Raw genomic sequence first — 15,330 nt, forward strand, 5'->3', positions numbered from 1 at the left:
AGTTCACATATTTCTGTTTTAAGGTTAAAAGACTTTCAGTCATCAATTACTTCTTCGTATTTTGGCAACACTAGTCATTAATTATTTTGAAGTAATTAATAACTCATTTAGTAATTATGTTAATTAAATCTATAATTAAAACAAAACATACGTTATATATATGTAGAGTTGGTTACATCTCTAGGGAACGAAAAAATTGGATCACGATGGTAAAAAAAACTTTGAAACGCCACGAAGCAAAAACTACTAGCTGCTCTAGTTTGGGCATTGCCGAGCCTTGACAATTTGGGCTACGAAGTGGTGAAGCTCGAAAGATCGTCTAAGTGCATCATTCATGCCATAACCTCCCCTCAAGATTGGCCGAGTATCCTGATGAAATTGCCAAAAAGGCTTCCTCTTTTTCGAATTAGATACATATTTACTCTTAATTTGGTGGTTCCTATAGTTGTGAAAACGAATTTGGTTCGGCTATTTATTTTAATACGAAGTAAATTTGAGATTTTTTTTTTTCTTTCAATAAAGGTGGCATTGACAATAACTATAAATCTATTTACGAATTTACCCGAAGCATGTTTTTAGTTATTTTTTTTTTTTTGGTTCTTGTCCTCTTTTTCTAAATACAACTTAGCAAGAATCACAAACCTACAACTTGACAAATTTTAAATTAGAAGAAGAAAAAACATGAAAAATGTCACAAAGCATTGATTATCGTCTGCTTCTTGGAACACCGTATCCCAAACATATCAGCATCTCGAGATCTCTTTCCACCGCAAACGGCTACAACGTCGTTTGGCTTCACGGTATTCACATTAAAGATATCAACTCCGAAAAGCCGAACCACTACTTGAACCGGATTTTCCCTCGGACCGGACCGAACTTTCCAATCAATATAAAGCTGCCGGTCTAGTCCGGTCGATCTCTCGAAAGTAACAACATCACCAGCTCGGAGATGCTTCTCCTTGACGAATCTACTCCATCCCTTGGTCAACACGTAACTTTGACTACTGTTCCAGTATGAGTAACGGAACCTCCACACTTTACCGTTAACGTCTTCGAAGTTGATCAAAACGCCTTTAGTCACTGACGGTGAACGTGACGGTAACGGAAAATGCTTCTCGGCGTGTTGTTTAGGTATCACGAGACGGTTCAGCTTCCCCACGTCGCTAGGCGTTACAGCTTTCTCGAAAAGCACCTCACGCGTCTTCAAAACGTTGTCGTTTAGAACCGTACTACTAGATCCGTTACGTTTTCCGTTGGCATCGACGGAGAGAAACAACCGGCGTTTATTGTTCTGTTCAAGCTCGTCGGCGTAAGTGTGTTTCCTCAACATGTCGACGATCTCTGCCTTTGAGTGAGCTTCAAGAAAAGCTAAATCTCCGTCGTCGAGAAGGGTCTTGAAGTTGACGACGGCGTCGCGGCCGCGGAACCGAAGTGCGGCGATGTCGTAGGAGCGAGCGGCTTCTTCTTGCTCGTTGAAAGTTCCGAGCCATACTCGTTGATGCTTCTCGTAAATCTGAGCTCCCCATCTTCCGTTAGGTTGAGGAACCACGCCTTTGTATTTTGACGACGGTAGCTTCCGTGATTCTGTCTCGACGCCGTTCTCCGAATCCAACACGACGCTGCTTCCGCCGCTTCCCATCCGGTAGAGATGAAACGCCGCCGCCAGAGGAGGAGGAGGAGAGAGTTTCTTGGCTGTGGTGGTGGAGAAAGATTCCGAAGTGGAGGAACTTATCTCTTCTATGCAACTAGAATCCATATTCTTTGTTTCAGTTTCTTGAAGATTCTGAGCAAACCAAGAAACACAAATTATAACCTTCTAACAATCAAAGTATAAAAGAAACACAAATTAGGTGAGAGAGATTTGGGTTACGTTGTTGCTTTTATTCTTTTTTTTCTTTGGTGCACCTATATATATACAGAGACATATGATGCTGTGAGGAATGAACGAGGCAAGTGCATGTACATGTACATTTTATAAAATGTATCTAATTAATTTGTTTTATGTTTTTGAAAATATGTCAAATTGAGAAAAATGGTTACGTGGGGTCAACGCTTATAAGGATCGCAAAATTAACTTCGAAGGAAGTTTCCGAGAAGGGCAGACAAAAAAAAGTAGTACTACGGCTTTTCTATTTTTCGTACGTTTTGTTATGTACATTTTTGGGAAACATTTTTCAACAATGTAAGTACAATTTTTTACAACACATTACATGTACTTTCATCAAATAATGTTCTCATCAATCATCATACTTATAAGTTACTTGAAGTATATATAACCACAGTGGAATGATTTTTTTTTGTTGCATTCATAACCAAATGTTAATTTTACAACTCATTGTTCCCGTGGAAAACAAAGGGATGTTAGAGACTAAATATAGTTAAGCAATAACTCTCGCTTTTTTATTCATAGGTCATTTTATTCGTTGGCATATTCGCGTTATACATTCATATGAAAAAAAATTATACAATCTAAGACAGAAAGTAACACTAGTAATTATGAAATATTAGATGCTTGGAGGAGATTACTTGACTAAATATCGATATCCGATTCAACAATCCAAATATATTCAACTTTTATAGGTTTAGAAGAGTCAGAGTTTTGAGTTTTGACGAGAAAAAAAGGAGACAAGACATACAAAATGAATAAACCAATGGCAATGGGTTACATGATAAATGGGACCAACCAAGGGGGTCAAGTGGGATGGGGGATCACATGAAGGACCTATCCTCTCTTTTTTCTTTTAGTTCATCCCCCCTTCGAAGCAATCTGGTTGCGATATTTTTATTCACCATCTTTATATGTTTCTTGTTTAAATATTTTGTAAATTGATTAGAAAACAAAAAAAGAGACTTTTGGATAGGTAAGGTCGCAAGGATTATGATCTTATCTGATACTGTTGTCTCTTATACTATCGTGACATAATCTGCTTTCTTTTGTTTTTCCAGTTTCCTTCTTAATTCGTGGCTATTTTTTTTTCTTTAATTCTCGACACCAATGGAAAATGTGTGTATATAATTGCAACAAGCAAACACTAATAATTTTCTTTCTACATCTTTTTTATTTTTAATTCTCTTTATACATCTTACTCTCTGGTATATAATCATATTTCTAATTTGAATATATGTTATATACATAGAATATTATTGATGTACGTATATCTCTATATATTTGAGAGAGAGGGAGAGAGAACAAATGGATTAATTGTAGACATGGCGTGATGTTCCCGCTTGGGAGGGAGACAATTTGATGAAATTGAGCTTATCCAACCAAATATTTTTTAGACGTTGCTATGTTTTCATTTTCTGCCCCTACTGTAGTTTTTACTTTTACTACGTATGACATGTATAGTACCAGTACAATAATTATAATCAACGTCCCGTTGTTTCTAGAATGAACAATTATGGTGTGTTTAATTCCTCTATGATCGTAGTAATCATATATCAACTTGGAGTATATCTATGAACCGAGAAAATGTTCTCATCGAAAAAAAGTTAAACCCTTCGCATCTCATGCATGATTAAGTTTACCATATCATCCCAACATATTCAAGTACTAGTCCAACTCCTATGAACTTGATTAAGAATTAATTATATATATATATATATATATTATATGTATATTTATATATTTGAACCCTTACCCATATATATATATATCTAAACTCTACAATATGTATAATATATACACATGTATATACATATCTCACCTCTCATTATCCCAACACATTTAATTTATCAATAAATATGACACATCAATAATCATCCAAATCACATGATAAGGTTGAATGCTGAATCAGTAATAATAAATAATACTAATAATAACAACATCAGAGCATAAGAAAATTAAAGATTGCTAGAAAATTTTTCATTAAAACGTAGGAAAATATTTTGAAAGAAAAAAAATAATTATTATTATTAGAAAAACAAGAAAAAGTCCATGCACGTATACGTAGAAACAGCGTGCGGGGTAGAGGGGGTCGCAAACGGCAAGCGATGTGTTTTTTGTCAACAATTTGGAGATGCAAGTAGGAGAAAACTTGTGATTCGTTCCAAGCAAACCAAAAAGGTCAGCTCCATCATTTTCATTGTTTAAACATGGACCCAAACCTCATCTCATCCTAATTTTAGTCATATTCTTATTCCATCTGAGCCGTTCATTTTGGATTCTTATCCTCCATCGTTGAGATCGCACAGTTTTGGTAAGAGACAGAGTATGTCTTATTGACATATTTCGTATTTTCCATCTTCTGCTAATCACTAGTATCCACTTAATCAGACTTGACTTAACTAAATTCATTTTATTCTGGTGGACTAATGAAACTCGTGGTCTAGTTTTAGACCAGAAGAACTAACTAATTAAATATTTAAACCATGATGACCAGCTTAATTAATGTATTTAATAGATCAATCTTGTGGCTCCTACATACTTAATTAATTGGATACAAGGGTGAAAAGGCGAGAAAATAAAATATTAATTAGCGTGCAATTAATTAAATATTACACAGATCGAGAACACAATTATTTGATTGATCTGCATAAACAATACTAGTATTATTCAGAATTATTATGTCTCATTATACTATTATTTGTAAATTGCAGCAGCCGATCCATATCTAGTTTTAATGATCTACCTAACCCCTAGGTCTTCTATTTTAGCATAAAGTACCACAGTGTAATTGGCTAATTGATTCATGTCTAGCCAATAGTATAACTTAGCAATATGTTTCGTCTTTTAGATATATGCTGTACCAGAAACATAATAAACTTGAAATTTATCGAATCAATACTTTATATTAAAGTGACTATGTGGAATTGAAGCGACTTTGTCCAATTCGGTGTTCTGTTCATAAAGCCATAAAAGCCAAGCAAAACTACAAATAAAAATAATATAATGCTAATTAGTTTAGTTAATCATGTGACTTGATGTATTAGTGATTAGTATGAGAATATCATGTGAGACAGTGAGGGGCAAATGAGAATTTGTAGGACTGTATCTTTCTTTATCACACGTACCCACGTCGACACCGACAAGCTGTATATATTTGCGCGTACATTGTGGTCAATGTTCTTACTGATTCGTTTCACATTTCTTTGCCAATGCTAGCTACTACAAATATTTTATGAGTAACATACAAGTTGTGTGTTTATTGTAACTTGTAATGTCATTGGTTGTAATAATACCTGTCATCTGTTATCTATTAAAGTATCTGTTAATGTCATTTGTCCTTCTAGCGCCGCTCTAAACTCACTAATTTTTTTCATAATTGGTAAACTAAATACAAATACTTAGTATTATCAACGATTGATTAGTATTTGCTTCTTGTTTTCCTTATATTTTTTAAAAATCAATTAGCTACATTCAATCTTTAGATATCCGCTTGATTTTTATAAACTTGTATCAGGACAACAACAAAACTAGTACAACTATACAAGTACGTTGTTGGAATTTATATATAATAATTGATTTGCTATTATAACGATCATAACGACCCGTAAAGTTTTGGCTTAAAATGTTGGGAGGAAATATTTATAAATGCGTCGGTCAATTCCGTGACGAACTTTACTCCAGTGCAGTCATTATTCTATATAATGATAGTATATTACTTTGTTATGAAGTGGCATATAAACTATTATCTTGCAAGCAAGGATTGTGGAAGGATTAGCTAATTACGTGCATCGAGGTCAATGAAGTAAAAGCAAAATTCCCAAAATAGTTGTCATATAATAATTGTACGGAATCGGTCAAAACACTTTCATCAAGAAAGTTGATTTCAATGATGTTACTAAATTATTTCGATGGTAGGGCATATATCTATTATAAATGTGAGATATTTCATACAAAGAAAAATCAGTTAAAGTAAATAACATTTCAGAAAGACTAAAGATAAACAGAGTTAAACTTAACGATTCGAGGCCTGATGGTTTCCAATCTGTCTTCTATCAGTCTTGTTGGGAGACGGTGGGAGATTTAGTCTCAAAGTTTGTCTTGTAGTTCTTTGAGACATGTTTACTTTCTGTGGGTACGAATGATGTGTTGATAGCACTTATTGCTAAAGTAAACAAGCCGGAGAAGATTTCCCAGTTCAAACCTATTAGTTTATGTAATGTTTTATTTAAAACAATTACAAAAGCAATGGTTATGTGGTTGAAGGAGGTGATTCCACAACTTGTTGGACCTGCACAATCAAGCTTCATCCCTAGAAGATTGAGTGCGGATAATATTGTTGTTGTTCAGGAGACAGTCCATTCTATGCGACGGAAGAAAGATAGAAAAGGCTGGATGTTGAAACTGGACTTGGAGAAGGCTTATGATCGCATTAGATGGTATTTTCTCGAAGATACACTTCATGCAGCCCGTTTTCCTGAGGTTTGGATAGAGTGGATTATGCGATGTGTCAAAGGTCCTTCAATGACAGTTCTATGGAATGGGGAGAGAAAAGAGTCCTTCACACCCTCAAGAGGGTTAAGATAAGGTGATCCCCTGTCTCCTTATCTTTTTGTGTTGTGTATGGAAAGGTTGTGCCACCAAGTTGAGTTAGCAGTGGGTGCTGGAGAGTGGAAACTGATTAGTCTATCACGTGGGGGACCAAAACTCTCGCATATGTGTTTTGCAGATGATTTGATTCTCTTTGCTGAAGCATCGGTGTCCCAAATTCGTGTTATACGAAGGGTTTTGGAGAGGTTCTGTAATGCCTCGGGGCAGAAGGTCAGCCTGGAAAATTCTAAGATATTTTCTTCTGACAATGTTCATAGAGATAAGATGAAGTTGATCAGTGATGCAAGTGGAATAAGCTCCACACAAGACTTGGGGAAGTATCTGGGGATGCCGGTTCTACAAAAAAGGATCAATAAAACGACGTTTGGTGAAGTCCTCGACAGAGTGGCTTCACGTTTATCGGGTTGGAGGAGCCGAGTGTTGAGTCTGGTAGGTAGGATAAATTTGACAAAGGCGGTTTTACAATCGATCCCTATTCACACTATGAGTACTATCTCCTTATCTAAGACGACTTTGGATGCACTGGATAAAGTCTCTAGATCTTTTTTGTGGGGCAGTACTACAGAGATAAGAAAGCACCACTTACTTGCTTGGGAAAAAGTTTGTAAACCAAAGAGAGCTGGAGGGTTGGGTATCCGCTCTGCTCGGGACATGAATAAAGCATTTTTAGCAAAGATTGGCTGGAGATTGTTAAATGATAAATCTGCCTTATGGGCTAGAGTTATGCGGAGCAAATATAAAGTGCAGGATGTCCATGATCTTTCTTGGCTTATTGCTAAGAGTGCGTGGTCATCTACTTGGAGAGGGATCGCTTTAGGGATAAGGGAGGTCTTAGTTCTGAGTTTGCGTTGGGTTCTGGGTGATGGGACAACTACTCGGTTTTGGACAGACAAGTGGCTTTTGGAGACTCCTTTGAGTGAGAGTGTTTTGGTACCTCTACCAGCAAAGTTTGATCAAATTCGTGTTTGTGATGTTTGGAGTAGTGGAATGGGTTGGCAACTGGACAATATTTTGCCTTATGTTTCTGCTAATGTCAGACTATGCCTTGCAACAATTGTGGTGGACACTGTTACGGGTGCTTCTGATATCTTGGGGGGAAAGTCAGGATGGGAGATTCACGGTTCAGTCTGCATATCATTTCATAACTAAAGATATTGTACCGCAACCAGATTTAAGTGCTTTATTTGCTCGCGTATGGCAGGTCAGGGTACCAGAAAGAGTGAGGCTGTTCCTTTGGTAGGGAGTTCACCAAATTTTAATGACGAATATGGAGCGAAAGCGTCGGCACCTGTGTGATAATGGGATTTATCAAGTGTGTAAAAGTGGTGAGGAGACGATCATTCACATTTTACGAGATTGCCCTGCCATGTCAGGAGTTTGGAACAGGTTAGTGCCGAGACAGAAAAGAGATGATTTCTTTCAAAAAACCCTGTTTGAGTGGGTCTATGCGAACTTGGGAGATCAGTCTGTTGTCGGAGATTGTCCATGGTCCACGGTTTTTTCTATGACTGTTTGGTGGGGTTGGAAGTGGAGATGCGGCAATGTTTTTGGTGTAATGGGTAAATGTCGGGATCGGGTGAAATTTCTGCGAGACCTTGCTAAGGAGGTGTTCCAAGCAAATTCAGTGACGAGCCAGGGTCATACAAGACCAGGTAGGGTGGAGAGGTTGATCTCATGGACCTGCCCGAGGGAAGGCTGGTGCAAGGTTAACACGGATGGGGGGTCTAGAGGTAATTCCGGGTTAGCATCTGCAGGAGGAGTTATGCGATCTAATACTGGTGATTGGTGCCGTGGTTTTGCTTTGAACATTGGTATATGCTCGGCACCTTTAGCAGAACTTTGGGGAGTTTACTACGGTTTGGTGCTGGCATGGGAGTGTTAGATGAGTTGTGTAGAGTTGGAGGTTGATTCTGAGGTGGTTGTTGGTTTTCTACAGACAGGAATAAGTGATTCTCATCCACTGTCATTCCTAATGCGTTTGTGCTATAGCTTCCTTGCAAAGAACTGGATAATTCGAATCTTTCACGTGCATAGAGAGGCTAATCGTCTAGCAGATGAATTAGCTAACTATGCGCTCTCGTTACCGCTTGGTTTTCATTATTTGGACGTTTGTCCGGTTAATTTACATTCTATTATGTTAGCAGACTTTAATGGGATTGTGATCCCACGGCTTGTTCGGTTGTAAACTTTATTTTATTTTATTAATAATTTGTAGGGGAACTTAATCCTCCATTGTCTACAAAAAAACGATTAAAACTGAGTCTTAGCTTTAAATGTTCAAATACGTAAAATATTGATGATTTAAGGGAGTAAAACCTATGAAAAAAGTAATTTTTTTTACATTCTATAAATTGAAAACTAAAAAGCCAAATAGTTGTAATAATTAATTTACCTCGTCTAGTGTCATCAAAAAAAAAAAAAAAAAAAATCCTGATAACCACGTCAATGGATCAGCGTTGTTAAATCTCTCAAGCAGATCATTAATGGGCCGAAGTAGAAGCCCATTATTAAAACCTTTCCAGTTTCCATACCCGAACCTGATTTAAATCCACGTATCCTTTGTGGTGTAAATCTACAAATTTAATTCAAAACGAACAAAAAAAAAAACTAGTGGTGCGAAATCAACGGCGTTTAAGCAATTTTGGATTTTTTTGTCTTCCACCCAAAAAAAAAAAAAAAAAAAAAAAAAAACTGAACTCTGCCGGTGAAAAATCTCCGCCTCCATGGCTACAATTTCTCCGGGAGGAGCTTACATCGGAACTCCCTCACCGTTTCTCGGCAAAAAACTCAAACCGTACTCTCTAACCTCACCGATTTCGAGTTCTAATTCTAAACTAACGGTGAAGCTCAGTTCCAATTGTCACGCTCAATTGATCGACGCGGTTCACAATCTCTTCGTCGGAGTTGGTGTCGGACTTCCATGTACGGTTATGGAGTGTGGAGATATGATCTATCGCAGTACTTTGCCGAAATCTAACGGTTTAACGATCACTGCTCCTGGAGTGGCTTTAGCTCTCACTGCTTTATCGTATCTATGGGCTACACCTGGAGTGGCTCCTGGTTTTTTCGATATGTTTGTTCTTGCTTTCGTTGAGAGATTGTTTAGACCTACTTTTAGGAAGGTTTGATTATGGATGATGATGATGATTTGAGATTTTTTTTTGTGTGTTTTGAGTTCTTTCTCTTTGTTTGATTGATTGATGTGATTAGGTTTTGGTTTTGTGCAGGATGATTTTGTTGTGGGGAAGAAATTAGGAGAAGGTTCGTTTGGTGTTGTTTATAGAGTCTCATTATCCAAGAAACGTTCTAATGAGGTAATAACAAGTGGTTTGGATCAAAATGATTCATGTTTAAAATCCTTATCATTTCATTTGTTATCAGATCAGATTGTGTAATCAGTGAGATTGAGGTTTGGTGATTTTTTTGTTATTGAAGTGAGGATAAGGTTTGGTTGTATGTTATGTTATTTTGGTTGTTAAATAGGAGGGTGAGTATGTTTTGAAGAAGGCGACTGAATATGGTGCAGTGGAAATTTGGATGAACGAGAGGGTTCGAAGAGCTTGTGGTAATAGCTGTGCTGATTTTGTTTATGGATTTCTAGAGGTAATTTTGTCTTCCTTCTAAGATGACATTTTCCATTAAGGATTCAGGTTTCTAGATTTCTGTTTTTGTTGTCTGTGAAAACCATTGCAGAAGTCTTCAAAGAAAGGACCTGAATATTGGCTATTATGGAAATATGAAGGAGAATCAACACTTGCTGGTTTGATCCAGAGTAAAGAATTCCCTTATAATGTAAGTCATTTTTCCGGTTTATTTATCTTTTGCAGTCATCTCTATACGTTGTCACATTTGTAAGACAATGATGTAGGTAGAAACTATCATCCTTGGCAAAGTACAAGACTTGCCTAAAGGTTTGGAAAGAGAAAACAAAATTATTCAGACTATCATGAGGCAACTCTTGTTTGCATTGGATGGTCTTCACTCAACCGGGATTGTCCATAGGGATGTTAAGCCTCAGAACATTATATTCTCAGAAGGTAAATGATCTTAGTTTCTTGAACCTTTTCAAGCGAGGAACCCAATGAAAGGATGAGGACATGCGTTTTTGTGTCCACTGAAACTTGAGCAGGTTCTCGTTCTTTCAAGATCATTGATCTTGGAGCTGCAGCTGATTTGAGAGTGGGAATTAACTACATTCCGAAAGAGTTTCTCCTGGATCCAAGGTCTTTCTCTTTCAAAAATTTGTATCTTTCTCTGCCAAGTATCATAAATGTAAACCTCAGATACAGAAATTTTGTTTCACCGTAATATAAGTATCTTTCTTTTCGGATTGTTGCTTTCAGGTATGCAGCACCTGAGCAATACATCATGAGCACCCAAACTCCATCTGCACCTTCAGCACCTGTTGCAGCTGCACTTTCCCCTGTCCTGTGGCAGGTGTAAACTGAATTGTTGATTAACTGATCTTAATTGACAGAAAGCTATCCTACTACTTAAGTGCTAGATTTTGATGTATATGGTTTTTTTCCAAACAGATGAATTTGCCTGACAGGTTTGATATCTACAGCATTGGTCTTATCTTTCTTCAAATGGTAAGTAGCAAACCATCAATCGCTTGTAGTTTTCTCTAAGTTTCGACACAGGGCATGTTCTATTATCTTTGACAACCACAGTTTTCTCTACGTTTATGTTTGTATTCATCACTATCAATTCCACATTAGCAAGTCAGTCAGTGACTAGAGTTAGAGTAAATAGGAGATGTTTCAGGTTTTGACTTCTTAGGGTGTTGAGTAATTTTTTTGTTTGGGCGTTGGGAAAGTAAGTGAGGCTCTTGAAATTATATTCTTGGATTACTTTTGGTTCTGTTGTCTGGAGTGTTCTTGGTTTTATCATCCCTTCCTCGATTACAAGAGCTGAAAACATTTTTGTTCTTAACAGTTTCCTTGTGTGGGGAAATGTATCCATCATACCATGTTAATGTTCTCGCCATGCTTTTATTGTTCCAGGCATTCCCATCCTTACGATCTGACAGCAACCTCATTCAGTTCAACCGCCAGTTGAAAAGATGCGAGTATGACTTAACTGCTTGGAGAAAATTAGTGGAACCTCGTGCAAGCGCTGATCTCCGTAGAGGGTTTCAGCTATTAGACCTAGACAATGGCATCGGCTGGGAACTTCTTACATCAATGGTCCGATACAAAGCAAGGCAAAGAATCAGCGCGAAAGCAGCTCTTGCTCACCCATATTTCGATAGACAAGGATTGCTTGCGCTGTCCGTCATGCAAAACTTGAGGATGCAGTACTTCAGGGCTACACAACAGGACTACAGTGAAGCAGCAAATTGGGTGATCCAGTTAATGGCAAGAAATGGGACAGAGAAAGATGGCGGATTCACAGAAACACAACTCCAAGAGCTCAGGGTTTGTTGTCAATCAATCTACACTCTTTTATTTCTTCAAGTACTACCCAAGTTTGATGCCCAAATCATTGTTTCTCTTTTGTATTATTGTAGGAGAAAGAGCCTCGAAAGAAGGCGAGTGCGCAGAGAAACGCTCTTGCATCAGCACTTAGGCTTCAGAGGAAGCTTGTAAAAACAGTTACTGAGACTATAGATGAGATTAGCGATGGACGCAAGACTGTGTGGTGGAACCGATGGATCCCCAGGGAAGAGTGAAGACAGAATCAGCTTACGATTTCATTTTCCTTCCGATATTGTAAATGTCAATGTATATCTTATTAACCCGTAGTAAAAAGTTTCTACTACTTGTAAAATCAAGTAACCTTAAAGAAAACATTGTACCTAAAGCCACACACTTGGCACTCTCTGAAGTTTTCAGAACTCTTGTGAATACTTGTTGATGTCATAGGAATATGTGAAACCGTCAACTAAAAAAAAAACAGAACGTAGGTTTAATTTCTTGAACAGTACGTTACCCCTTCGGGTTTTGGACCCTGAGAAAACCATGAGCTGCGCACGAAGAGTCGGAGAAGTCTCTGGGCAAGCAATTAAGCTTGCTGGCTCTCGAGGTAAGTGCTTGTATATTTTTAATGTGTCTACACAAAATCCTTCCGTACGCCATTGAAGCTAGAGTCGTTTCTCTCACTCCAGCTCTTTTTTCTTCACTCACGCACATGCTTTAAATACTTTTAATACAAGATATTATGGATTTCATGTAAGAACTAAGATAATAATAACACAATATTACAATAGCATTTTAACATTATCGTAAGGCATAACATTTTAGCTAAATATAATTTGTTCGCATACCAACTAAGTAGAATCACTTTTCTAAAACTTCTATAACTGTTCTAAATCATCTTTTCTTTCACGTTATAAAACCGTAAAAGAATGGTATATGATTCCATGAATGTAGAGTTGTTTGAGCTTGTTGGATCGAAAAGGTATAATGATCACTCTCACGTTTATCCATCGCACAAAGCACACGTACGTAACTTTTATATTCATTACGCATACAGAAACGGTAGTAATTAAATGTTAAATTTTGGTTAGAACCACGAGGGGTGAAGAAAAAGTTGGTTCACAAAAGGACGACAAGATTTCAAAGAAAGAAGAAGAATGACAGAGTCACAGAGACCAACTCACTCACATAATAAAACCATAGACTAAAAAATAGATAAGTGTAACTTTTATTGTATTTGCTAAAACCTGTTCTTTTAGACGACCAAAAGCTAAAGGCATTTTGTGAATCACGAGAACCTCACGTGCGGTTCCACTCTCCATGTTCGAGGACTTCACTAAAACCAATGGCAACAGCGCGTAAACCACATCAAACCACACCTAGCTTCACTTGGTTAACTGTGTATCTAATTTATTTATTTAACTCCAATCTAATAACTGTGAAGCTGTGATATAGCTGTATGAGATGATATGATTTTTTCAATGTTAAATTTTTAATTACCTTTGGGTTATGTCATGTGAAAGAAGAAGACGGTTTACTACTCAAATCATACCAACTATTCGTCGGTTTTGGTTAAGAGATTGATCGAATCTCAAATATAGTATTTGGAAGAATCTATAATTTAGGATTATGCCACCTAATTAACGCCTAACTGTCCCACATTTAGTTATAGTTTGGTCTTTAATACTGCCATTGACGTTTGTTTATTTGTTTCTCTCACCAATTTCGGCGCAATGCATTTTTTTATACTCTTATAGTATTCCATTATCATTATGTCTAACAATAATTATATCTGACTCAAATCGGAAACAAACAATAGACTACACATATGAATATTTTCTCCATGTGGCTACAAGATTTTAGTGTATGTTACTTATATTAACTAGAATTGATCTATCACTAGCTCACAAAACAATAGTATTAGACTATTAGTCTTACGTCTATTAATCAAAGGAATAAAATGTTAAGTCTTCATTATCAATCACAATCAGCTATAAAACTCAAATATGATTTATATATGTTGATGATATATGTTGCAGGGGACCAGACTTCTTGTCGATTTTGGATGGTTAGTATAGTATAGTAGTTCCCGACAAGTTTGGTTGGTCATATCTTAATTTTGCCAACGTCTCTAATTCTGTTTGCCATTCAGTCCATAATTATAAAGTTAATAGCAACTGATACACTTAGGATTTTGGACAAAACCTTATCAAAGACTGATACACTTGGGATTTTAGATAAAACCAACCCAATATGTCAAAATAGACTAGAAGGATTGAAATATTGGCTCACTTTAAACACCGATATGGTATTCATTTGTTACAGAAAGGTTATAGTTGAGTGGTTTTAACAATTTGGGGTTTGGTTTAATGTTTTTTCATGAAGAGATAGAAGCATAATTAGCATGTGAGAGAGGATAAATAACCATATTTAGGGCAAAGATTCCTTCAAAGTTTCGGGCCCACGTGGGTATGGAGGGGCACAGTGTCCGGTGGGTTAGGGAACAGTGCACAAACCCCCAAAGGACCCACTCGTTGCCTCTTTCATGGACCGGTCTAGTTCGGTACGGTTTGGTATGTGTCCTGAGCCACTCCTTTATCTCTCACTGCTATATATAACTCCTCTTACATTCATCACCTTCTTCATTATCATTACCTTCTCATCATTTACATCTCTCTCTTTCACATTCACTTCCAAAAACAAATCTACACTTGCTTGATTTTTGTGATCGGTGTAGTGAAAAATGAAGACGACCGGTTCGGGCATGGGAGCAACAAAGAGGAAGATGTGGAGTCGTGGAGTGAGAGGAGTTGTTAGAGAGCAAAAGGCTAAGCTTTACATCATAAGGAGGTGTGTCGTCATGCTTCTTTGTTGGCATGACTAAAAAATCAAATCATTATCAACATCATCATCATCATCATCATCGGCTTAATCAAGACTAACCAAATATTTTCCCCTTTTTTTTTTTTTGCGGGTCTTAATTAGTTATATAACCCTTGGGAAGAAAACTTTATATGTATTGGCTTCTAAATGGAGCCGTATATGTATTTTTTTGTTGTAGTAGTTTTTTCTTCCTTAAGAAGGTTTTCTTCAAATCGTGTATATTCGTAGCCGATTAATTCGATATCTTTTGTTGTTGTTTAATTATTTTGCTGATTCCTGATTATGTTTCTTTATTTTCTGAATCTTGCTTCCGACATAAAGATCTTACACACCAAACAAGTTACAAAGGTAAAATCTTATTTTTATACTGTTAAAATTAAGAAGAAATTGAACATACAACATGCATAATCCATTCTTCATCATTTAAATACATATATAGGTGAGAAGCAAAAAAAATTGTTTTGAACCAATGTTCAAGAACGCATGGTTGATCTACGTATCGCATAAGTGTTTATAGAATGATAAATATTT

General features: G+C 36.8%; 2 protein-coding genes and 1 pseudogene across 2 annotated transcripts; 2 read left to right on the forward strand and 1 right to left on the reverse strand.

Moving 5' to 3' along the window:
* Positions 1–528: 528 nt before the first annotated feature.
* On the reverse strand, positions 529–2,025 carry LOC104750701 (AP2/ERF and B3 domain-containing transcription repressor RAV2). The gene is made up of 2 exons (XM_087493322.1): positions 1,871–2,025; positions 529–1,783 (listed from the first exon to the last, which is right to left on the reverse strand). The coding sequence occupies exon 2, from the start codon at positions 1,754–1,756 to the stop codon at positions 692–694; it is 1,065 nt and encodes a 354-aa protein (XP_087349448.1). The 5' UTR covers positions 1,757–1,783; positions 1,871–2,025; the 3' UTR covers positions 529–691.
* Positions 2,026–9,040: 7,015 nt separating this feature from the next.
* On the forward strand, positions 9,041–12,347 carry LOC104753700 (serine/threonine-protein kinase STN7, chloroplastic). The gene is made up of 10 exons (XM_087493533.1): positions 9,041–9,618; positions 9,724–9,810; positions 9,980–10,099; positions 10,190–10,288; positions 10,365–10,533; positions 10,626–10,719; positions 10,840–10,933; positions 11,032–11,088; positions 11,503–11,916; positions 12,009–12,347. The coding sequence occupies exons 1-10, from the start codon at positions 9,220–9,222 to the stop codon at positions 12,168–12,170; spliced, it is 1,695 nt and encodes a 564-aa protein (XP_087349659.1). The 5' UTR covers positions 9,041–9,219; the 3' UTR covers positions 12,171–12,347.
* A 2,205-nt stretch (positions 12,348–14,552) lies between these two features.
* Positions 14,553–15,060, forward strand: LOC104750702 (small polypeptide DEVIL 5 pseudogene; annotated as a pseudogene).
* Positions 15,061–15,330: the final 270 nt, after the last annotated feature.

This window comes from Camelina sativa, chromosome 16 (genome assembly GCF_030686135.1).
Source record: "Camelina sativa cultivar CO46 ecotype springtype chromosome 16, ASM3068613v1".
Classification (NCBI taxonomy): domain Eukaryota; kingdom Viridiplantae; phylum Streptophyta; class Magnoliopsida; order Brassicales; family Brassicaceae; genus Camelina; species Camelina sativa.

Excerpts from the sequence above, each read along its gene's own strand:
- LOC104750701 (XM_087493322.1), bottom strand. The coding sequence starts at position 1,756 with ATGGATTCTAGTTGCATAGAAGAGATAAGTTCCTCCACTTCGGAATCT.
- LOC104753700 (XM_087493533.1), top strand. The coding sequence starts at position 9,220 with ATGGCTACAATTTCTCCGGGAGGAGCTTACATCGGAACTCCCTCACCG. Across the intron at positions 10,100-10,189 it reads TTGTTTATGGATTTCTAGAG|AAGTCTTCAAAGAAAGGACC; the intron begins GTAATTTTGTCT and ends AAACCATTGCAG. Across the intron at positions 11,917-12,008 it reads CACAACTCCAAGAGCTCAGG|GAGAAAGAGCCTCGAAAGAA; the intron begins GTTTGTTGTCAA and ends GTATTATTGTAG.